At 49.5% G+C, this 24,255-nt stretch overlaps 3 protein-coding genes across 3 annotated transcripts; 2 read left to right on the top strand and 1 right to left on the bottom strand.

Annotated features, from left to right (window-relative positions):
• The first annotated feature begins 19 nt into the window (after window positions 1-19).
• LOC122377965 (ras GTPase-activating protein 3-like) lies at window positions 20-15,808 on the top strand. Its single transcript, XM_043358615.1, has 17 exons — window positions 20-112; window positions 3,504-3,624; window positions 6,545-6,644; window positions 6,825-7,006; window positions 7,196-7,352; window positions 7,591-7,760; window positions 8,041-8,191; window positions 9,512-9,660; window positions 10,021-10,162; window positions 10,949-11,120; window positions 11,468-11,574; window positions 11,927-12,088; window positions 12,418-12,488; window positions 13,092-13,207; window positions 13,618-13,742; window positions 13,897-14,173; window positions 14,503-15,808. The coding sequence occupies exons 1-17, from the start codon at window positions 61-63 to the stop codon at window positions 14,772-14,774; spliced, it is 2,526 nt and encodes an 841-aa protein (XP_043214550.1). The 5' UTR covers window positions 20-60; the 3' UTR covers window positions 14,775-15,808.
• A 320-nt stretch (window positions 15,809-16,128) lies between these two features.
• LOC122377963 (coatomer subunit epsilon-like) lies at window positions 16,129-17,605 on the bottom strand. The gene has a single exon (XM_043358612.1). It carries the CDS (start codon window positions 17,537-17,539, stop codon window positions 16,331-16,333), a length of 1,209 nt encoding a protein of 402 aa, XP_043214547.1. The 5' UTR covers window positions 17,540-17,605; the 3' UTR covers window positions 16,129-16,330.
• LOC122377964 (protein LSM12 homolog) lies at window positions 17,605-24,136 on the top strand. The gene is made up of 5 exons (XM_043358613.1): window positions 17,605-17,924; window positions 21,521-21,657; window positions 22,073-22,182; window positions 22,481-22,610; window positions 23,430-24,136. The coding sequence occupies exons 1-5, from the start codon at window positions 17,768-17,770 to the stop codon at window positions 23,481-23,483; spliced, it is 588 nt and encodes a 195-aa protein (XP_043214548.1). The 5' UTR covers window positions 17,605-17,767; the 3' UTR covers window positions 23,484-24,136.
• Window positions 24,137-24,255: the final 119 nt, after the last annotated feature.

Genomic DNA, 24,255 nt, shown 5'->3' with positions numbered 1-24,255 from the left:
GTGCGGGTTCTTCCGCCAGATGTCAGCAGCATGCAGTAGTGTGAGCAGCGATGGCCAAACATGGCGTCCAATGCCAGGGTTCGCGTTGAGGAACGCATTAAGATTAATATCGGTAAGTAGATACATCTGTAGAGAATATGTATTCTACGAATCTAACTTTTACTGTGTGGCTAACTTGGTTCTCAAACGTGCATGGCGAAAATGGGCGGAAGCAAAGTAGGTGTGCGCCGTATTTTGCCGCATTTTGGTGTGATTTTATGAATGAATGCACTGGCGGATCCAGGGGGGGGCCACCGGGGCCATGGCCCCCCCCAAAAGCCTGAAAGGGGGGGCCAACATATCTTTTGGCCCCCCCCAAAACGCTTGAAGAAAAATTAATGTGAGATGGTTGCGTAGTAGATACCTACTAGAATCAGCAGCGTGATTCAATAGCGTAGAGAAAGTCAGGGGTGCGGGAACTACTTTCAGACTGGGGGGGGGGGGCACACCATAATAGAGATAAACCTAGGGTCCCCCCAAATCTAGTTTCTCACCGGTTTTAGGCCACTTATTTTTCATCTCTTGGCTTTTTCAACAAAAAAGAAAACATTTGCAAAAAGGGCGGTATTCCGTCTGGAAGTTGTGGTGGCACCGCCCCCCACTGGTGGATTCAGGGAGGGGGCCACCGGGGCCATGGCCCCCCAAAAGCCTGAAAGTCTTTGGCCTCCCAAAACGCTTGAAGAAAAATTAATGTGAGAAGGTTGCGTAGTAGATACCTAAAAGTTAGAATCACCGGCGTGATTCAATAGCGTAGAGAAACTCAGGGGTGCGGGAACTACTTTCAGACTGGGGGGGCACACCATAACAGAGATCAACCTAGGGTCCCCCCGAATCTAGTTTTCTCACCGGTTTTGGGCCACTTATTTTTCATCCCTTGGCTTTTTTCAACAAAAAAAGAAAACATTTGCAAAAAATGGGGTATTCCGTCTGAAAGTTGTGGGGGCACCGCCCCCACGGCCCCATAGTTTGGGGGGGTGGGCAAGCTGTCCCCACTGCCCCGGTTCCCGCGCCTATGGAGAAACTACCGGGTTTACTAGCTTCCTTCATAAAGTGTCGTCATGTCTTGTCGTCACCCGAGAAGGTCTTATTGCATACATATCGATTGAACTGTCAAGTTATCAAACTTGCTCTGGGAGCCTGACCTGACATGACCCGGCAATTTTTCATTCACGGAATATGCGCAATAATTTTTTTAGGAACACTCACTGAGTTGGCGTTGAAAAGCTTGTTTTGTTTGGTAATTGTACAAGAAGCATATCAGGGACCTTTTTGTCCCTTCCCGTGAAACGGTAAAAGACTTATTTCGGTCAGAGCTCAGGCCAATCTCTAAGGGGTCAGTCGGGTCACTTATTTCTTAAAAGGGTCCTTACGGCATCCAAGGACCAATTCCGGCTTTTGAGTGCACCACATCAGCATTTGATGCTGCGACAGATGGTGAAATATGAATATATGTTACAGGCCGTATGAAAATTGTCCGTTTGCAAACGGCCTGGCCCAGTCAGGGCATATGAAACAGCCTGAAAACACCGGCCGTTTGCAAACCATGACCTGAAATATCAGACCGTTTGAAAACGGCCTAGTTAGTTTCGGCCTAGCGGATCCAGGGTGGCCACGGGGTCATGCCCCCAAGCCTGAAAGGGGGCAACATGTATTTTGGCCCCCAAAAACACTTAAGAAATATGAATGTGAGAAAGTAGCGTAGTAGGTAGAAACTACCGTATCATTAAAAATATGTGAGCTTGAGTGTTGGTCTCGTCTTCACCCAAGAAGTTCTTATTGCATACTCTACCTCTCGATCGACGCGTGAAGTTATCGTGTGAGTTATCATGAATCCGATCGCGACGAAACTTTAGCACCCTCATGTTGACAAAGTCTGAAAATTTCATGACCCTGACCCAAGTGACCTTTGACCTGTGGCCTATTTCTCGAGACTATCCGTGCGTTCGGAGAGCATGGAATATTCACCGTCCCCTGGAATATTCCCCGTGCCGCGTTCGGAGGCGTATCTCTCTGAACGACCAATCTCCGGGAATGTTCCGCGCGCATGGAGTATTCCACGGATTCCACGTGGAATGTGCCTCTCCGAACGCACCATATGTTTGGCCATGTTTGAGGCCATGTTTGGCCGGAATCGCGATTCCGCGTATGTCGGCTCACATTATCCGCTCGTTTACAGTCTTTTCGTGGTTTAAAACGCTCAAACATGTGAAATGATGTTGGTCCTAACCATTGTGGTAGGTGTCAATGTCACCTTAGGGTCAAGTCAGGTCATTGACCTTTGATGACCTCGGTGCACTTTTCCGAGTTTAACATGTTTCTAGGATAGTTTCGTTTAGCTGATTTTGAATTTAGCATTTAGCAACCATTTGAACATTTACGAAGTAGTTCCCGAAGTAGGTCAACCAATGACCAAGGACCTTAAAATCGGGTATCATCGGCTTCCTCTCGTCACTCACAGGCAACACACTCGTTTTTTCCGCGAGCTCTAGCTTGATCAGGGGCCGAACGGCAGAGAGGTTCAACCGACACCTCCCAGCCCGCGAAGGCTGCGCCAAGCACCGACCCGGAGCGGTGGTCGACAAAAGCAATTTGAAGTGTTTTCAAAGTAATATTAAGGCACGGGTTGAGTGGGCTACCATTTCTCTCTCTATTTTTTTTTTTTTTAGTTTAAAAAAAAATATCGTTTCAGGGCTGTGACGAAAAATAAGTGGCCTAAATCCGATGAGAAAACAGGATTTGGGGGTACCCTAGGTTTGGCTCCTTGCACGAGTTGGCCCCCCCCAAAACGCAAGTCTGGATCCGCCAGTGAATGAATGTGTAAATATTTTTTATTTGTCTGTGTTAATGCGCATATTTTCATCATGCTAATACCTTAAGACCTAAAATATCATGTGATTAGGGAGATAATATTAGCATATTTGATTAGACCCCAGACATCTCATTGGCAATTCCCATTCATTCCATTCAACTTTTATGAATGAAACATGTGGAATTTCAATTGTAATTTGCAAAATACCTCCATTAAACATTTTGAAATTAATCATTTTTTATTCAGTGGTTTTAAATGAAGTAAATGAATGGACATGTGTCAATCTGAATGGATGTAATTTAACTTTAAGTGTTCCTCAAGCCTGTATCATTTGTAAATAAAGTTACCGATTATTTTACAAATTGAAATTGCAATGCAAAATACATTGTGTTTGTTTTATTCTGATAGATAAATGTTTCATGAATTAAGAGGTGATCAGCTTTTGCATGTGAAACTTGAAAGTGATTTTATGTTAGTTCAGCTGTGTCTGTTGCCTTAAGTCTCACTACAGAATGTTTTGTAATTTCCATGAAATTGACCTGGAATCCGACAGGAGTATTTGACTGTATGATAGTATAAAATCCTACACTACGTGTGCATTATGTTGTTCAGTGTTTTGCACTCATATTTTTAACACCATTTTCATTTATTTCAGGAGAGGCTAAAAATCTGCCATCTCGTGGCCATGGATCTGTTGGTGGCAGAGATGTGTTTTGCACTGTGAATCTTGACCAAGAGGAAGTGCACAGGACTAACACAGTGGAGAAGACTCTAAAGTAAGTCGTAGCACATCTGTAGCATATCCAACTTCAATTGCTTCCTAGCTGTTGGGGACTTTTCAGCTCATTTATTATGGCTCATTACTGCATTTGTGAATGGGAATGAAATGCATCTTTAGCAATGTAACTTGGGATTAGTGAAGTTTTTAATGATTGATCGAGACAGACCTATTTTTTATGAAGATGGGTTCTAACTGTCTATACTGCTTTGTTGTTGTCAATTAATTTAAGTTAGTACTGAGCTCAGTGACATTCCTAGTAAACTCTTATTTATGTTTGGGTTGATGGTCTAAGTGCACAAGCTATCTACTTAGCATATGCAGTGATACCTACTTGTAAATGCTGTTTGGCAAGCATTGTCTAAATTGTGTAATTTATGGACTGATCTGTAGAAGCATCACTTGATTCATATGAATATGTAAGAAAGTTTTGTGGGACTGAGGGTGGACTCTTACTCTTACCCTACGTGGATTAGCAGTACTAGAAGCTACCAGGAACTGCTAGATGCACTAACTAGACTAGTGTTTTCAGACATTGCCCATTTCAACTTAAATCTATTCAATTTGCAAAGTATTTGATGCCTCAGCAGTCACCATGCATATCCGTTTTTTATATCCATCCTGGCTGATGGGTGCATGACCCTCGCCATTTTACCCCTAATTGAGCTAGAGCTTCAAGGAAAAATGAGTGTGTGTGTGTGCAGCTTTGAGACACAACTGGGAGGAATCTAATTATTAATGTCCTGGGTGTACCAGTGACTGTTTTAGTTAGGCTAAAAAACTCTAAGTAGGGGTGCAGTTTTGAAAAGTAACTGCCAAATTATAATTTTGTGGCATTAGACAATCAATTAAAGATAAAAATGCCCACATTTCCTCAATTGACTCATAATGGTGAAGCCATATGACTTGCCTGAATTCATCTGCCCTTTACGAAATGTCTGAGATGCACTTCCTGTAGGTCTTAGCTCCCTGCATAAGTTTCCAGAGCACTGTGCAGTGGGCACCAGGCATTGAACATAACTCAAAAGTTTTTGCCAAAAAAGCTGTTGGTAACCTGTCTTTTTGTGGTGCCCATGCCCTCAGAAGCATAATTATCACTCTCATTGAAAATGCTCTAACTGGTTTTGGGGGGGGGGGGGGTGTTAGGGTATGTCGAACTCAGAATAAGAGTAAGTGGGCAAAGCAAAGAGGAGAAACTTAAAAGAACTACAAAGAGGGGAAACTGTACGACATCTACCTCGTACTAAAATGGACGGATGAAAAGGCGCGGTTAGTGGCAAGAGACGAAGCGATGCCGATGAATTACATTGCGCTGACCTCTCAGTCACACTGTTGACAATGATTCGATGAATCTGTCTCGGACGTTGCACTCTCATTGTGCGCGTACGATTGGTACCGTTTGGCGTTTCCCGGTGCCTCGAGAGTTCTTAATAGAACAGTTATCTTCGATTGTATAAGGAATGAATATGATGGGTTATGAATGAATGAATGAATAAAAAATGAATATGAAAGAATTAATGAAATACCTGTAAATGCATTGGACCTGTTTCTGTGAGTCACCCGTGGACCAGACACTCGGGAGTGGGGACGAGACTCGGGTGTTTTTATAGTATTGTCGTGAGCAAATGGCTAGACCGAATCAATGAACTGTAGGGAAAGTTAACATCTCCGCTCTAGCTATCCGACGTGGTCTCGCCGATTGGTGTTCTTTGAGCGTTTCCACATGGACAAACGAGATGCCATCTCCTCCTTGTCAACCTCACCACAGAGTCAGTCTCGATGGTGATGCCCTCCTAAACTGTACTCAGCTAATGAGCAGCGTCATACTGACTATTATATGGCCCTGGAGACATACTTAAAGGGACCCTCCCACCTTAACATTAGATTTGAGTTGAGATAGCCAAAATGGGGTCCCTGGCTCACAATTACCGGTTTCGGCACTCACAACATCGAGAAATGCCTTAAATCGGAAATATTGAATTTCAAAATTGCAGCATTTTGATTCAGAGGGGCTAATGCATAGGAATACCCCTCTGAATGTGTGACGTCAGCGCAGATATCTAACGATTTTTAAATGTTTGACTAAATCGTTTTATAGCACGCGGTGGTATATGCTGCTTTGCGCGCAACAAGTGCCGCACTTTGAGCTGCCAAACTATTGCTTCCAAATAAAGTCGCTAGGAACAGCGGAGATCCCAAAACATAAACAAAAGTAAAAGTCTAATATCTTGAAAACCGGTGAATATTTTTCGGTGAAATTTGGTAGATATTCGTTTTCGCTCTTTCTGAACCGAGCGACATCATATTCATGCCAATTCATAAACTTTTTTGAAGGTGGGAGGGTCCCTTTAAAGGGACTATCCCACCTTTAACATGGGGTTTGAGTTGAGATAGCCAAGTTTGCGGCGAGGTTCAGAAACCACTATCTATCTAGGTTGCAACCCCCGCGGCCTCTTGGTGTTGAAGAAATTCGTTCCCTTCATTTGAAAATGGGCCTTGTACAAGGCCCTATCTTCAACATGGAGCGACCGTTAGTGTGACGTCACCTCCTTTAGTCATTCTGATTTAAATGGGTTTGTTCGTTCAAAAATCGCTTAAAACTTGGTCTGAACTTTGTTGTGGTGCCTACAGAGTAAAAAGAATCATCTTTATGACAGTAATGTGGCCTGGAGAAGGAGGTAATTTTGGGCTGTGACGTCACATATTTGAAAGTTTGTGTTTGGAATATGGGAAGCCCAAGATGTTTAATGAAAAATAAATGCCAGAACCGTGTTCCTGATCATCCAATCTATAAAGTCGGGCACAATTTAACTGGTTTTAACAACATTTTAGAAGGTGGGATAGTCCCTTTAACTGACCGAGGCCGTGCGCTGCTTAGGTCGTATGACGTTCCTCTAACCGATTTTCCCGTTTCACAGCCCATTCTTCGGTGATGAGTATAATTTTGATATACCAAGAAAATTCAGATGGCTATCCTTCTACATATACGACCGCGAGCGCAGTGGCAAGCAGGACAAGGTATGGTACTTTTGCTTTTACCTCTGTAATTATTCTGTAGAAGTTCTTTTTTAGTGAAATGTGTTTCATTGATGTGACACAGTAGGCTTGTATGCACTGATTTAGTTGTTTGTTGTTCATAGCGAGTTTATTCGGTTTTGTTGTCCACCAACTGATAATATACCTGGTGTCGCCGTCCAGGTGCTGGGCAAGGTGTCCATCAAGAAGGAGGACCTGCGCAAGTACCAGGGCAAGGACCACTGGTTCGACATCCTGCCGGTGGACTGCGACTCGGAGGTGCAGGGCGAGGTGCACCTGGAGGTGCGGCTCGAGCCCATCCAAAAGTCGGAGGACGCGCCCACGCTCACCCGGCTCAGCGTCCGGTGAGTGGGAAGTGGATGGGGCGCTGATCACCGCCGGAGCTCGGCGCGTCACAGGACGCCGAGTTTTTTTTTTTTGCTTTGTTGGTTTGACGTGCTAAACCAATCGTTCTTCGTATTTCGTCATACGCTTGTTCATGCTCGCATCCATGTTTCTGAATTCCGTGTGACGGCTTCTGTAATCTGTTCTAGAGTGATCGAGTGTAACGGCCTCACCAAGAACAACGGCGCCTGCGACCCGCACGTCAATGTCTCGCTGTGGTGCGAAAATGAAAAGCTGGAGTCGAAGCGCACTAAGAGGAAAAGCAAGACGACGTCTCCCACCTTCAACGAGACCTTCCACTTTGAGGTACCAGTTGCATATGGTGTCATATTATCGCAGTAATTAGTGTAAGAGTCAGTATCGCTTAAACAAGGTACAAGAGTTATGAGTATGTTGTACAACTTTGGTTAACACACAAGAGAACATTGCTGTATTGTTCATAAGGCGCGCTACTTGGTGCGACATCGCCCTCACCACTCGCCTCCCTCTCTGTCGTTCCCGGCCGACTGTCCAGCTGACGTCCGTCCCGTCGCCCGGTTTCCAGATCCCACAGCGGCCCGGCGAGATCACTGCCGACTCGCTGGCGGCGCTGCAGCTGCGAGTCACGGTGTGGCACGACTCGCCGGGTATCTTCGGTAACATCTTCCTGGGGGAGGTGCGCGTTCCGCTGACCGGCGAGGCCGGCCTCAAACTCAACCTCAGTCACGACACCTGGTGAGTGGCCCGTCGGCGTGCCTGCGACGTTTGGTGGTTTGTGTGGTGCTGTCTGTTTCCATAGCAGTGGTGTTTGTTTTACTTGTTACTTTAGTGTCCTAGTCTGGGCTTGCAATTGCTGTGGATAGTTTGTGAACCTCCTGTTTTCCCGTGACCTACCGCGGCTGTGAGACCTGCTGTCCGTGTCCATAACCGTACTGTCCGTGGACTGCCGCTGGTTTTTCTGACCGGACTGTGCCTTGTTCCGCGCCTTCTGACAGTCCGTCCCTCCGCCCGCCAGGTACTTCCTCCAGCCGCGCGAGAACAACCGTGTGATCGCACACGACCTTGGCTCGTTGCGACTGAAACTCAACTACACCTCTGACGAGGTGATAAGCAGCAAGCACTACGACCAGCTGCTGGGCCTGGTGCTCCAGAGCCCCATGGTGAAGGTGAGTAGGCAACTTGCCTGTAAATGTCTAACCTAAAAGACCAATCACAATCGGACGGTTTAAAAATAGTCTTCACACCCTAGTTTTACGAACGCTTCTATCAATGCTTGTTGCCGAACCACCAGCTGAAATCACTAGAAACAGACCCATCTGCTGTTTTCTGATCACCTGAGCTCGTCTCTCCACCTCCCATGGACCGCCCTCTCGACCTCCTGCGACTTGGCCCGTCCCGCCGCGCTGTTCTACTCTGACCCTCCGCCCGCCCTCCGTCGGCAGCCCTCTGACCCTCCGTCCGCCCTCCGTCGGCAGCCCTCTGACCCTCCGTCGGCAGCCCTCTGACCCTCCGCCCGCCCTCTGTCGGCAGCCCTCTGACCCTCCGCCCGTCCTCCTTCGGACAGCCCTCTGACCCTCCGTCCGCCCTCCGTCGACAGCCCTCTGACCCTCCGCCCGCCCTCCGTCGGCACTGCCCTCTGACCCTCCGCCCGCCCTCCGTCGGCAGCCCTCTGACCCTCCGTCGGCAGCCCTCTGACCCTCCGCCCGCCCTCTGTCGGCAGCCCTCTGACCCTCCGCCCGTCCTCCTTCGGACAGCCCTCTGACCCTCCGCCCGCCCTCCGTCGACAGCCCTCTGACCCTCCGTCCGCCCTCCGTCGACAGCCCTCTGACCCTCCGCCCGCCCTCCGTCGGCACTGCCCTCTGACCCTCCGCCCGCCCTCCGTCGGCAGCCCTCTGACCCTCCGTCGGCAGCCCTCTGACCCTCCGCCCGCCCTCCGTCGGCAGCCCTCTGACCCTCCGTCCGCCCTCCGTCGGCAGCCCTCTGACCCTCCGTCGGCAGCCCTCTGACCCTCCGCCCGCCCTCTGTCGGCAGCCCTCTGACCCTCCGCCCGTCCTCCTTCGGACAGCCCTCTGACCCTCCGCCCGCCCTCCGTCGACAGCCCTCTGACCCTCCGTCCGCCCTCCGTCGACAGCCCTCTGACCCTCCGCCCGCCCTCCGTCGGCAACCCTCTGACCCTCCGTCCGCCCTCCGTCGGCAGCCCTCTAACCCTCCGTCGGCAGCCCTCTGACCCTCCGCCCGCCCTCCGTCGGCAGCCCTCTGTCCGCCCTCCGTCGACAGCCCTCTGACCCTCCGTCGGCAGCCCTCTGACCCTCCGTCCGCCCTCCGTCGGCAGCCCTCTGACCCTCCGTCCGCCCTCCGTCGGCAGCCCTCTGACCCTCCGTCCGCCCTCCGTCGGCAGCCCTCTGACCCTCCGTCCGCCCTCCGTCGGCAGCCCTCTGACCCTCCGTCGGCAGCCCTCTGACCCTCCGTCCGCCCTCCGTCGACAGCCGGTGACGTGCAGCGCCGCCTACATTCTGGGCCAGGTAGTCTCCAACAAGCAGGAGGCCGCCGAGCCGCTGGTGCGACTCTTCCTGCACCACGGCAAGATCGTGCCCTTCATCGAGTCACTCTCGGAGCGCGAGATCGCACTGGAGACGTGAGTCATTGGGCTGCGTGGGGCGGTGGGGCGCGTCTTCCCCGGCTTTCGTAGTCTGATAGCTGAGACAGATCAGTGTCCGGATTTCTGACGTTTTGAATCATGTTATATTTTGGTGGCCAACGTCCTATGATTATCAATCATTCTTTCTTGATATTTTGTGCACTTTCTCAAAAAGTTTGAATGAGTGAGAAGTGACCCCACGGCAAAGTAAATTTCATTCATGAACTAAACGTCCTAATTATTTGTTAGTTGCTGGTCAGTACGTTGGTTATTGTGCCGCACCTATTGCCGTTCGGAGTTGTCCAACATTTCACGAGCGTACCCTATGTTAGAACGTTTATCCGTGTGCCGCCGCAGGGACCCGAACACAATATTCCGGGGGAACACGCTGGTCTCCAAGTGTATGGACGAGCTGATGAAGCTCGCCGGCCTCCACTACCTGCACACCGTACTGCGGCCGGTGGTGGAGCGGATCTACCAGGAGCGACGGCCCTGCGAGGTGAGATACGCCAGATACAGATGCACACAGATACAGGTACAGATACAGATACCACGGCCGGTGGTGGAGCGGATCTACCAGGAGCGACGGCCCTGCGAGGTGAGGAAATATGGCAGATACAGATACACACAGATGCATACACTGCGGCCGGGGGCGGAACGTATCTACCAGGAGCGACGGCCCTGCGAGGTGAGATACGCCAGATACAGATACACTCAGATACAGATACACACAGATACATACAGATACAGATACCGCGGCCAGTGGTGGAGCGGATCTACCAGGAGCGACGGCCCTGCGAGGTGAGATATGACAGATACAGATGCAGGTACACTCAGATACAGACTGCGGCCGGTGGTGGAGTGCATCTACCAGGAGCGATGGCCCTGCGAGGTGAGATGATATCACAGATATACACACAGAGATACATACGGATACACACACTGCGGTCGGTCGTGGTGCGTATCTATCAGGAGAGGAGCGTCGGTCCTGCGAGGTGAGATAATATGACAGATACATGTACATACACTCAGATACACATACTGCGGCCAGTGGTGGAGCGCATCTGCGAGGATCGCCGGCCGTGCGAGATACAAATACACACAGATCGCTGGTCATTGGGCTTTTTTTACCGAATTCCCTGGTTTTTATCGGAGCATGTCTGTCGGAATATGACCATTAGTCGGTGCCTACTCTGCGCCCCGCCTACCGACTCTGTTCTGTCACAAGTCGCCCGTGCTGTGTATCGTCCCCCACCGCTGACTGCTGGCCTCCTCGCCGCCCCAGGTGGACCCCGGCAAACTGGGCGACGGTGAGCGGCTGGAGACCAACTTCGCCAACCTGAAGGGCTACATCCAGGAGACGTTCGCGGCCATCAGCAAGTCGGCCTACCAGTGTCCCTCCACCATGTGCCGGGTGTTCGCGGCGCTCAAACGCCAGGCCAGGGTCTTCTTCCCAGGTGAGTGGAGACTGAAATGTAGAGTGAGGTGGTGGAGGAGTTGAGCTGAGAGTTGGAGTCGTTCGGGCTCCAGGGAGCCGTTATGGTGTAGTTGGCTATTGGTTAGATTTGAGTTCAGAAAAGGCAAACTGTTTGTGGGTGTTGTGGATCAAGCTATTTGGTGACGTTTTCTTTTGCAGCTAAATAACATACGGAACGGTGATCCGCTGTTGATAATTTTGTTCGTGGAATTCTTATGAACTCGAGTCGGCCTGGGTGGTTTGATTGCTAGCTAGCATTCCAGTACCTACCGTCGTCTCGAGCGAGACGCCTCAGCCATTTGTGACCCTGTCCCGTTTCCTCCACAGACAACCAGGAGGTGCAGTACTGCGTGCTGTCCGGGTTCGTCTTCCTGCGCTTCTTCGCGCCGGCGCTGCTCAACCCCAAGCTGTTTGATCTGACACAGGAGCAGCTGGTAAGATGGGTGGACTCTGAGGACCGGGGGATGCGGATTGCGACGGGGAAATAGAATAAATATCAAATGCCTAGGATCTACTTTTGTAAGCCTAAAGGGACGTTACGTCGATAATATGGTGCCGGCCTCGCTATTACAGGCCTTGTTACGAAAGGAAGGGGCTGGTCTGACTGGAAATTGACTGACTGGTCTGACGTTGACGATTGGTCCTCAATGTGTGGCCTTTGTGAACGCCTTGCTGCATCCGACCCGTCACTGCGTACTTGATTTCGCCCCTGTATCCCGCCGTCTCATACTGTCTCGCGTGCCGTTGTGCCCGCGTCTGACGCTTCCCCTTCGGCGCCGCGGTTAGGATCCTCAGACGAGCCGCACGCTGAAGCTCATCTCCAAGACGATCAACAGCCTAGGCAGCTGCGTGGGCTCCCGGAGCAGCGTCGTCTCCTGCAAGGAGGAGTACATGATGGCAATCAACAAGGACTTCTTCACCGACAGCTATCTGCAGAAGTTGAGACTGGTCAGTATCACTGGCTGGTGCGCCTGGGCTGGAAGTGACATATTTTTGTTGATGGCTGCGATCGCTCTTAGATCTCAGACAATATTGAATCGAAAACTTTACTAATTGATTGAGTTTTCATGATCAAAATAGGTTTAGATAACTCAGTTAACAAAAGTCGGCTGCATTGAGAATTTTTTTGCAGGCGCATTACAATTTGGTCCGGCGTCGGTAACTTCAAGCTACTTTGATCCACCTCTGAGGCTCAAATTTGTGTTTGGCTGATGTATGTCAGTACAGTGTCATTGTTTCCCTGGCGTGTGACGGTGGGCTGATGGCGTCTGCCGCAGTTTCTGGATGTGATCTCGACCGAGTCTGCGCCCCACCAGGCTCTGGACTCGCCCATCATCCTCAAGGAGGGGTACGTACCGAGGGGCTCCGGTAGTCCGGTACCGCACAGTTGAGACTCGACTGGGCGTTGGTGACGTAATTATAAGGGCTGAATTACAATTTTGGCTTTGGTGCCACCTCATTGAACTGAAAGTCAGCTTAGTCAGACGACCGCCTCGATAGTATGACCGTCCTGTTTCTTGTTGCGTTGCGTTGTTGATGTTTCTTATGGCATCGCAGTTTTATGGGTTGGAATACTTCCGCCGTTGAGATTGAGTTTGTGCCGTTGTCTGGTGAATATGAATATTGAGGGACCGTCCGCTAACACCGCTCCGTATTGTCCAGCTGCTCTCTGGATACGGGTAAGAAAGGCGGGCATGCTGAATTGCGATGTCGTCTCCTACTCCCACCCCAATACACTGCCAACGTTTTGTCGTGACTGACATGCCGCACTCATTGGGTGGTTTACTGCACGGTTGACGACGTTAAGTGATTTCTTCTGTTGTATGCTCTAACGACAAAGCTTATCCATACCTGATGAATGGCACCAGTGATATAGTGTTAGCTCTGACACATTGACGCCCTTTTTGTAATATTTTGCTCTGCTCTGACCCTGTCTTTCCGCGGTTCACAGCCAGCTGGTGAAGCGGGCCATGAGCCGGAGGATCTCCCTGAACATCTTCCGACCAAGCTTTGTGCGGCGTCACTTCTGTCTGACCACGCGAGGCCTCTCCTACTCAGTCAGCAAAGGTACGGAGCACTAATTGTTAACCGATTGTGAGCTGTGATTCTGTGAACGTGTATTGTACTGCAGTTGCAGTGACCGGCGCGGTGGAGGACGTTGAACTACTGCACCAGCCAGGTCCCCCAGCAATACCGTGCGTTTAACGTGAAAATGTGATCTGTATTTCATCCACCGTTTTTACTGATAGCTTTCCCTATCAACAATTGGCATATACATGAAACGAGGTCCTTTTTTACTATGTTCGTTAATAAATAATGCTTGTTGATATGTGTGATTCACTAAGATGTCAGTTTCTAGTCGTCTCCTAGCGCATACCATCGTCACCGGGTGGGGTTTGTAGGTCGCCTGGTAGTGAAGAACCCCCGTGTGTGTGTGTGCCGGCACTGCGGCTGACGGCGGGCTGCCCGTGCCACAGGGGAACGGCCGCGACACGAGATCCCCGTGGACAATATCCGGGGCGTGGAGCCGGTCGACGAGGCCGTCTTCAAGAAGCGCAATATGTTCAGGATCGTACAGCCCGACCGGGATCTCTACATGCAGGTGGGTTTTGTTTGTAGTCATGTGTAATTTTGTCAATACACCTCGACCAGTGCTCGGACGTAGTGGACGTCTCGCACTGTTGGACGTAATTCACCGTACCTCTGCTCAGCATTGAGGTCCCACCTGACGACCCCTCCTGCCCGCCTGTCCTCAGGCTAACAACTGCGTGGAGCAGAAGGAGTGGGTGGACATCCTGTCCAAGGTAGTGTCGCACAACCTGGACAAGACGGAGCAGTACCACCCGGGTCTGTTCCGCGAGGCGGCCGGCTGGACGTGCTGCCGCTCGCCCACGCAGACGGCCATCGGCTGCGCGCCCGTCACCGCCGACAAGCTGCACGCCGACATTAAGCTGGCGACCGACAGCGACCGCGAGATGGAGCGGCTCTACGCCCTGTTCTCGGCGCACCTCGAGCAGCTCCGGCGGCTCCAAGGTGAAGAGCGCCCGCCTGGGCGGCTGAGAAGTGCTGCATACTAGCAGGGCACTTTATCCGCACAGAGACGCAGCGTGACCGAATATGCTGTTGACAGGGCCAAGACATGTACTGATCACGTAATGCCGAGTGGCGTATTGAGCCGTTGTTGTCGTTTTTGTCCTGTGTTGTGTCTTACGGGTTGTGGAATTTTGCGCTGCCGTATTCAGGTTCTGGGGGCATTTAGTACATACCTATGTCTTTTCTCTACCAGTGTTTATAGGGGGTCCAGTGTGTGTTTTTGACCGGTCCGTGTCTAACGGTCTTGTTCGTCCGTCTCCACCCCGCAGAGTCGTTCAGCTACCATCCGGCGTACGCGGGCGACCCCAGCTTCGAGCCCAAGGACACGGTGGTGGGCTACAACACGGTGGCCAGCATCATCTCGGCGGTGAACTCTCTGCAGCAGGAGCACCACGACCACGACCGGAGCCGGGCGCGCGGCATCCGCTACGGCAGCCGGATGGCGCCCATCGGCGACGACAACTACCTGCAGCTGCGGGCGGCGGCCGCCTCCGAGTCCGGGCCGCGCCGCTACCGACCCGTCGGCAGCACGCCCGGCTAGACAGGCCGGCCGCCGCGCCGGCCCGGCAGCGTCCCCTAGTCAGCCGCGCCGCGCCGCCCGCCACCGGCAGCCACTACTGGGCGGGGCCGGCGCCGGCCCTGTCCGCGCCCGCCCGTCCCGTCTGCATTTATTACCGGTGCTCCGTGCGCGGAGTGCCGGGCGGGCGGGCCGCACTGCCAGCAGTACAGGTGCTGGGCGCAGACCGAGTCGCCCCACCCGACCCGACCCGACCCGACGGGCCCGGCGCCGCCCGGCCGTCGGAACTCGACACGCCGCGAGCGAGAAGAAGAGGTACCTCGTATGTTTATGTAGTTGACAACGTTTAGTTACTTTGTAATACTCATTAACTGATGAGAGATGCGCGCAGTTTTGATACGATCTTTGACGTTGTCGCTTGTGTCTGTGTTGTGCTGAGATTGTTGTATTCTGTTGGATGTAGCCCGTTACGACTGCGCCGGCTCGCGAGCGGCGGCGGCGCGCGGAGGCCCGTGCCGTGATCTCAGTCGGAGGAACCGGTCACCGCCGCGCCGCCGCCCAGCCGGCCGCCAGTGCCCAGATCTGCCCCCCCCCCCCCTCATCGCTGCCATATCGTCCGCCGCCCCAGCCGGACCGTTGTAATTGTGTACGTGTCTGCGCGCGACGTCAGGTGCCGGGCCAGTCGGCCGCTGCAGCTGCTACCGCTGGCCATCGTCGTAGTGAAATTAGATTATTTATTGGTTGTTACGGAGAGGCCGGCCGGCCGTCGCTCGGAGTGTGTGGGTCCGCCGGCGCCGCGCCTGGTCCGGTGCCGGCCGGTCTGTGTCTGTGTGTCTGTGGGAGGTGAATGTTGGGCGGGTTTGGCGTCAACAGCCGCCCGCCGGTACTCAGACGTGGGCGGCGGCCGGCCGGCGCGCGGGCCGCCCGCCGTGTGCAACTGTTGCGTCGCTTCTGTCGCCGACTCTGCCCCTAACCCGGTCTGTGCGGCGAGAGCCAGTAACCCGACGGGCGCTCGCCGCACGTCCATCGCCTATTTTAATACATTTGTAACAAATCAGGCCTAATCCCTCGATCAGCGGGCTCACCAGGGCTCGGGCGGAGAAGACAAAGTGTGAAATGGAAAGGAACGTAGAGTGGTAGTTAGTTGATCATCTAATACTGACGGGAAGTACTCCCATAAAATATGGATGGGAATGCGTCGGAGCTGTGATTTCCCAATGGGCCTCCCCATTTGGGTTGGGCGCTTTGCACCTAACGATTACTGACGCCGAACCCGGTAGGGCCTAGAATGTGCGTAAAGCTATGGGATTTGGCCTCTACCAGGTACATGCCATCATCACTGTCATCCCATTGGCCCTAGTAGGGCCATATTTAACCATTCGCCTCATAAACAGTATATTATAAGCCCAGCACAGACACGTTTTAACAGAAGTTCTCCTTCAAAACACAGGTGCTTACATTGACATGTGGGTATCCATACCAGCCAGATATCACTGCCTAGGAAGAAATTCAGTACTTAGAGCACATTTGAAACAATTGGTGTGGAATTCTTTTTGGGTGACAGCACAGGTGTAGGGTGATTATGACTTCACCATCATTGAGTACTGCTGGGTCAGCCTGTCAAACTCATTCTCCTTAGCCTGGTAGTCTTTCATGAAGGGATGGTTGGCATGGGAGTCCTTCAGCTGGCTCAGGTACCTGGCAGCGACCTCTGGAGGCTTGCCTGTGTGCTGGGACAGCACAATGAGGTTGATCAGGGTCTCTGGGTTGTCATTGTCCTTGTCCAGGGCATTCTGCAGCACCGACTCTGCCTCCTCATACTTGGCCATCCCCAGGAAACAGGCTGCCTGGCCATTGAGCAGCAGTGCAGTTGGAACAGACTTGTCAATCAGCTCCTGGAAGATGTAGAAAGCATCCTGCAGCTTCTCTCCACCAACAGTGATGTTGAACCATGCATGGGCAAGCTGAGTCACAGTTGAGTCATCATCCTTCTCCTGCATTGCCTTCAGTTCCTTCTGCGCCAAGTCAACTCTGTCCATCGCCAGGTACATCTGCAGAGTCAAGGCTGAACATTCCAGATCTGAAGCCTGGTGAAGCACCCTTAATGCAGCCTCATGGTTGTTTTCATTGGCGTAAATGGTTGCTCCAACAAGGAACAGAGCCACATTGTTTGGGTCAATATCACCAGAGAATTTCTTGTCCACCTCAGCCACAACTTGATCTCGCTTGGAGGCCGAACCAGAAAGATATTCTGCAAGCAGTTTCAATGCCTGCAGTTCTGGAGCAGAGGCACCATGGATCTCATCTTTGACGATGCTGAATTTCTTCAGCGCAATGTAGGCACGATAGAGGAATATATCCCTGGTAAGGCGTTGTTCTGGAGCACTTACTTTCAGCTTTTGAGCCTCTGTGATGCATTGTTGATAATTTCCCAAATAAAATGCATTCTTCACTTCAAACAGCTCATCGATGTCATTCCCTTGACTACCCATATCCCCAGTTTTTGGAATAAGTGACCACAAAGTACAGCGTTTATAATGCAAGCTATCCAATTGACTATAAACAAAAAATATGTGTTGATAGGATTGGTAGGATGCGTTACTGGCGCAGCTACTACAAGAAATGACGTGTAAAGACAAGAAAGTGACAGCTAAATTGTTACCCTTAAGACCTAGCTTAGAACTTTCTTCTCGGAGGAATTCGATGCTTAACTGTTTTGAGATTTTCATGGATTTCTTTGCTGTTGAATAACCTACCATTGTTTTACTAGGCAAAGATTTCAGAAGCATATTTTACTCTCGCGAGCTTGGTAACCAACCCGAGTCGACAGCAGCACAAGTTGCACCATCATACACATTTCTAATTTTTAAATAAAATATTGTGTTTCCGTTATTTACATAACCCAATTACAAATTTTCAAGCGATTTATGAAAATTTAAGAAAAGTTTTCAAATATAAGTACCAAGTATTTTACATGTATTTTACGCTTTCGCGCTGTTCGCGTCTCTTCCATCTCTATGCACTGGAGACAGAAAGTGTGGGAGAGGGAGAACATGGCGGATGAGTGTGATATAATTGGAATTGGGAGTACTGTGACTTGCAAGAGCTGTTTTGGTGAAGAAATCACAGGAGAAGTTATTGCATTTGAAAGGCAAACCAAGTTTTTGGTTCTCAGTATCCTTTTTAGTTGGGATGAGGTGTGTTTAGCTGCGTTGTTTTTGCCGCGTTTGTCTGGTGCACGTGAAATGCTTATATTCTTTTGAAAAATTCATCTTTCGCAAATAGGCTTATGAGTTAAATGCTGAAATTATGCTTTCTGTCCAGTCTGCTTTGTGGCTTACATTATGCCAATGCCTCATGAATGAAGGTCATTGCTGCATATAAAAACAGTGAACGTATTTCAGCTTATTAAATTGTCAGGTGCCTACCTATTCAAATTGGGAAAATTGTTGTTGCAATTAAGTATGGAAAAACATTTTCATTTGATATGTTTTGAACAATATGCTTAAGAATTTGGGGTAAATGTTGAGATAAAGTTCCCAAGAAGATTACCTACAAGGATAATTTTTTTTTTCATAATCTTATATTATTTGATTTCTTGAATCCCAAAAATGATGCTTACATGTCTTGCAAATTAAAGAAAAAACAAGCAAACCAGACCTAACCTTATCTATTTAGCTACAAACCTACAACCTAACAAGCTACAAACATACAAACCTACAACCTATCCTAACCTAACTTAACCTACAACCTGAAATTTTGGTTGTTTCATATTTCTATAAACAGCACCACAGTTATAGATCGGACCTTATCTTGACAAATACCCAACGGTACCTTCCTAAAAGTGGTGTGGTCTCAATGATAACTTTTGTCATGCCTTCCAGAATTTGTTGCATATTACAAACATCATGATTTTGTCTAGAGCTGTAAAATTATAATTTTTTTAAGTATCAAAAATTATATGTAGGTACCTACCTAACATACTGTCTTTTTTGCACACCAGGAAATGAAACTGGGTAAATCTTGTTCCTGGGTTCAAATTTATTCTGAGCTACATGGAGCAATGGAAAATGGGTCTGCTGTGGGTTGTGTAATGATGGAATGCCTACCTATGCATTGCTTATCTTATCTTCAAAAAACAATAAATGCTCTCATTTCTATTAGGTAGGTATGTACGATAACATGATCATAATGCTTCTTACTATTTCATTTATTCAATAATGAGGATTGACATTCCTTTAAAGGTAGTGTGCCACCTTTGAAAGATTTCCCATTTTATTTTTCCTAGGATAAGAAGCTTCTGTTTTTACCTAATATCGCAAAAAAAAATCAAAAATGGGCCTGGAATAGTGCCTTTTTCGCCTAAAAGTTTATCGGTTTTTAGATATGTATAACAACTGTAGTGGGCTCACCTGCAAACAGGCGTCGGGCAACAATCGCGAATGCGGCGCACTTGTGACAATAAGCAAAGGTCATTATAGTGTTACGACCATACGACGTACGGGAATGAGTTATCAGCTGTCTAATCGTAGACAACACAATGTCGAGCCTTAAACTGTAAGCCCGTATTGGTATTGTTTCTTTTATTTGGCTGTCGAACATTATTTATGGTTTGAAATATGATTTTATGTAAAATAATTGATATGAAAAAGCCGTCTTATAAGTTATGACCCCATTTCACCACACGTAAGTGGCAGAAATGACAATGATCAGCTGACGCATTTTTCTTGGCCGAAGTCAGAGCGCGCGGCCCGACGCACCACGCGTATTTGGAAATTCCGACCTCGACGAGCATCAGAAGCCAACTAACAGGCGTGTTCGAAACCGCAGGAGCTGATGATGAACGGGTTTATCGAAACTTGATTGGATGAGCATATCGGTAATAGCGATTTCAGTGTGTGCATTTATTGTTCATAGTGGTGTGAAATGTGGTTGGGGTACGACCGACAACCCGTCGGGGCGAATTTCGCACTGGGGTACTCAAAATTTGAAGAATTTAAGACGTTTCCATGAGTTTTGAAGGTATGGATAAGTTCTAAAAATCCGGTTCTCCTTATCTGGGCCATTAACTCCATACGGTCCAAGAAAGCTGGCACACTACCTTTAACCCAACTGGAGTCAATAAAAAAGATGATGTTGGGTGCTAAACATTTTTCTGGGAAGCAGAATTTCATGACTTATTACCCACAGAAAAGCTTTTTTATCTTGCCAAATAAATATTACTTACCTCCTCAGTCCTCTGTGATGTCATATTGACTGGGTGCATTTTGGAAATTCAAGCAAGCATTTTTCTAGCTATTAAAGGGACCCTCCCACCTTCAAAAAAATTAATGAACTGGCATGAAAATGATGTCGCTCGGTTCAGAAAGAGCAAAAATGAATATCTACCAAATTTCATCGAAAAATATTCACCGGTTTTCAAGATATTAGACTTTTACTTTTGTTTACTTTTTGAGATCTCCGCTGTTCCTAGCGACTTTATTTGAAAGTGCGGCATTTGTTGCGCGCAAAGTAGCATATACCACCGCGTGCTGCCAAACGTTTTAGTAAAAGATTTAAAAATCGTTAGATCTCCGCTGACGTCACAAATTCTAAGGGGGCATACCAATGCATTAGCCCCTTAGAATCCGAAAACTGCAAGTTTGAAATTCCATATCTCCGAATTAAAGCATTTTTCGATGTTGTGAATGCCCAAACCGGTATTTTCAGGCCATGGCCACCAATTTGGCTATCTCAACTTAAAACTAATGTTAAGGTGGGAGGGTCCCTTTAATTAGCTGCAATTACAAGCTTTTGCCTAAAAGTGGTTAAAGGAAATAGTTCACTTTCACGAAATTATTTTTTTTTGCAACGGATTTATGATTTTTTATGTTCAAAATAATCAGCAAAGAAAATAAAACCTTTTTATAACAAAAGATTATTTTCTTTATTTTGATATAGGAAGAACTTTTCAGTTTCTGTAAGGCACACGCGATCCAGTATGAAAAGAGCATGGGTCCCGAAAATTCTTCAGAAACAGAGAAATTATCGCAGCCACCGGCATTTTAGCGATCTGCTCGATCTGATAATGTTCCCCTGAATGTCCTAATTGATCAGTACGAGAATTTCTCTAGAGTTCTCGTAGATAATTTCTCTACTTTCTGAAGAATTTTCGGGACCCATGCTCTTTTCATACTGGATGGAAATATATGCAAGGCACACATCCTCAACGCAAGACACCTTTTTCGGGACGAGAAATAGAATATCTTTGCCTAGGGTGATCGTTGGGCTGTAAAAGCTCCTGATTTATGCTCGTCTCAGCCCAAGCTACGGAACTGCTATTCCAGTTCAAAACCCATGTTAAAAAGTGAACTATTTCCTTTAAAGCATGAAGTTCCTTACTTTGTTAGGCATCACCTAACTATTAAAAATGCACCACCAGTGTCTTTCTATGTTGCATATCTGTTGTATAAATCCTGGGTTTGAAAGTGAAATGTTATTGCCTGTTATAAGGTTAACAATTGTGCTTCCTTTGATTGTGTTCCATGCTTTTCTTGGCGATGTGAGTGCTGCATGCTTTATTATTCAGGTACCTGTCATGAATTGTGTGGAATAGATTTTTATTAGGTATATTAAATTCAACATAAACAAGTCTCACTTTCTGTTTTTTTTTTTTTTTAAACAAATTTATAACTGATCATGTTACATATGATTCAAAAGAAGCCAACTATTAACATTGTGGTGACATGTGAAGAATGTGTTGGCTATGCTCCTTGACTCAGAGTTCACAGAGCGCCCACCCACCATAGTTCACCCCACACAATGTGACATCACATTCCTGAACCTGAACAAGGTTGAAGACCTGAAAATCATCAGGGAGGTGAACTCGCCGGCAGAAGTGACACTTCAGAAGCTGGACACTAACATGGTGAGGGCTGCAATGATGCTAGAACATGTGATGGTGCTGGAGTTTAACTGGTTAAGTGACTTGATGTTTGGGTGTTTTGTGTCCTTTGACTTTTCAGAAAAGTCACCCTTTGCATTGCTGACAATGTTGTTGCTCTTTCTGTTGTCATTATTCTTGTTAGTTATTAGGATCAGATATCATATTATTTTGGTTTATCCTCACTCAATCTGAAAAGAACTTGATGCAAGGTCTATTTATGGCAGTGAAACTGTTTTGCTAAACATAAGACAGCCTCACTACCTAGCCTAAGCTAAGAGCCACAAGGGACTGACTCAGCCAGTTCCACTCTCTGGGACAGGGACCCTGCGAGAACTCCAGTACTGAGTCCCTGTCTGACCACCTGATTGGCTGACACTGTGCATGGTCTGGCCCGCAGCTCTCGGCCAGGAAGGAGGCTGAACTGGAGAAGAAGCGACGCCTGGTGGCCGCTATCAAGGCCAACGTGTCCGACGAGGGACGCGACCTCTTTGCTCACATCGCCAAAACGTACGTACCGCCACCGCTGCGATTTTTCCCTTCACCCTGCCGTCAGACAAGCTCCATTGCGTTTCCTCAGTGACATTTTTCCAATGCGTAACGCGGGCGCGGGCTGGCGTAAGCTATGGTATTTGTGCTTTCTTCTCTTATTTATGCGCTAGTGACTTTGTTTTATAATGCATACGCCGTGTTCGTCAGTTTACTGCTGTTACGTAATAAGCGTAACTGCTGCCTGCAAACCGTTACTGTGGCATTGGTTGCCCACTTTACCGCTGACCCGCCTTCGACCTCATCCGTTTTCGCTCAGGCTGGAAGAGATCCAGTGGAGTGGCACCGATATCGTCGTCATGAACCAAGTCACCATCCGGGCGCCCTATAAGACGGCCAACATGGACGGTCAGCCCGACAGCCAGGCGTACAAATACGTCTCGAAAATCGTGAGTGGCCCGATTTGTCACCGTCGTGGTACGGCGCTGTGTGGACTAGATTCTTTGCTCGCCGGAGTTTATAGTTAAGCTCTTATTTCCATGTTTCTTGTGGTCGTTTGTTGCTCAGCGCCAGTTCGGTAGATGTGCCGTTTATGTGGAGGCACCCAAACAAGGTCAAGCTTGGTTGATAACATGTAAAGCTTAGATGCTTCACGTTTCCTAATTTTATCAGCTCTGCATGCTACTTTGTCTTTGATTTTTTTTAGGTATCGTTATATTGGAATGGAGTTTTTTTCGAGTGCCGTTCCTTGACGGCTCTAACTATGATTGCTTCCATTCTAGCCCTGTCGCTGTGGTGTCGTCGCATCGCATCTGCCCTTGTGATACCGTAACGCCCCTTCCCCCTGTGCCGCCGCCCCGCCCCGTCCTTGTGTCGCCGCATCTCCCCTTCTGATACCGTAACGCCCCTTCCCCTGTGCCGCCGCCCCGCCCCGTCCTCGTGGTGTTCTCATAAGCGCTGATGGCCTGTAGTGCTTGTGCCCTTTGAAACAAATCGTCATCATTTTTGTCATCCGCCCCGTGTGACGCATTCAGGTCTCGCCCGGCCTCTTGTCACTGCGGCACTGCTACTCTGTCCGGTCCGTGGGACATTGTATCGCCCCATGTTACAGCGTAGCGCCCCGTGCGAGACCCTTTCCATCCTGCCTGCCCGGTCTCATTAGGTCATTGTGTGACACGTACCGCCGGTGTCACACGTTGCCCTCTGTGACACCATACCATACCACCCCGTGTGTGAGTGGTGACACCCGCCTCCCGCCCTGCCGTCAGGTGGAGAAGTTCAACACGGAGCGGAGTGCGGCGACCTCACCGGGCGGCCAGTAGCCCGCCCGTCCGCCCGTCCGCGGCGTGTACCAGTGCATTATTTATGAACGGCTGCGGAGGAGCGCGGGTGACTGCTCGGCGAGGAAGGCTCCGCCGCGCGCCGCGCGCGACTCGGACGTCCGCCAGTGAGAGTGGAGCGCCGCGCGCCCCGGCCCGGCGGCACCGCGGGTGACTGGCTGAACCCAGACTGCGGCTCGCCACCAGCGCCGGCGCGCGGCTCGTTTGTATTATTTTCTATATGCGGTCGGTGTGTGCGTGTGGGGCCGGTGGGCAGTGCCCGCCCCTGCTGCGGCGGCATTTAGTATACAGAGCGGACGCCCTCGCCCCGTTGGCGGGGACGTCCGCTTAGGAGGCCTAGGTCCGCCCGGCAGGTTGGCCCGCGGCTGCGTGCGACGACAGGGATCACAGTCAGACGCGGACAGACTGACGCACAGACGTCGACCGACTTTCAGACACTGACACTGGACACATTGGGCGGGGTGGGCGACACTTTTGTACCGTCTATGTGGCGTCTGACGGAGTGGTCCGTCGTAGAGTGTATGTATGTGTGTATGGGAGCGGCGGACAGAGTGATTGGGCGAGTGGGAGCGCGTGTCAGAGTGTGGGAGGGCGCACTCCCAGCGGCGGAGAATACACTTCCTGCGCTGACCGTGGATTGACCGTGGAAGGGAGTGTCGCACGGCGGATATTACAACTTACAACGTACGGCGCAGTTACAACTTACAATGTTTGAAGGATAGAGATACATACAATAGAACATCCTAAGATAGTA

Source organism: Amphibalanus amphitrite, unplaced genomic scaffold, assembly GCF_019059575.1.
Source record: "Amphibalanus amphitrite isolate SeventyFive unplaced genomic scaffold, NRLGWU_Aamphi_draft 000053F_arrow, whole genome shotgun sequence".
In the NCBI taxonomy this organism is placed as follows: domain Eukaryota; kingdom Metazoa; phylum Arthropoda; class Thecostraca; order Balanomorpha; family Balanidae; genus Amphibalanus; species Amphibalanus amphitrite.
The sequence above is the reverse complement of the archived record's forward strand: the minus strand, read 5'-3'. Positions and strand labels throughout refer to the sequence as shown.

What these genes read in the sequence shown, in the direction of transcription:
- LOC122377963 (XM_043358612.1), bottom strand. Translation starts at nt 17,539, where the DNA reads ATGCTTCTGAAATCTTTGCCTAGTAAAACAATGGTAGGTTATTCAACA.
- LOC122377964 (XM_043358613.1), top strand. Translation starts at nt 17,768, where the DNA reads ATGCACTGGAGACAGAAAGTGTGGGAGAGGGAGAACATGGCGGATGAG. An exon ending in AACCAAGTTTTTGGTTCTCA is followed by an intron (nt 17,925 to 21,520) that starts GTATCCTTTTTA and finishes CAGAGTTCACAG; the next exon opens with AGCGCCCACCCACCATAGTT. An exon ending in TTTGCTCACATCGCCAAAAC is followed by an intron (nt 22,183 to 22,480) that starts GTACGTACCGCC and finishes GTTTTCGCTCAG; the next exon opens with GCTGGAAGAGATCCAGTGGA.
- LOC122377965 (XM_043358615.1), top strand. Translation starts at nt 61, where the DNA reads ATGGCGTCCAATGCCAGGGTTCGCGTTGAGGAACGCATTAAGATTAAT. An exon ending in ACCGGGATCTCTACATGCAG is followed by an intron (nt 13,743 to 13,896) that starts GTGGGTTTTGTT and finishes GCCTGTCCTCAG; the next exon opens with GCTAACAACTGCGTGGAGCA. An exon ending in GCAGCTCCGGCGGCTCCAAG is followed by an intron (nt 14,174 to 14,502) that starts GTGAAGAGCGCC and finishes TCCACCCCGCAG; the next exon opens with AGTCGTTCAGCTACCATCCG.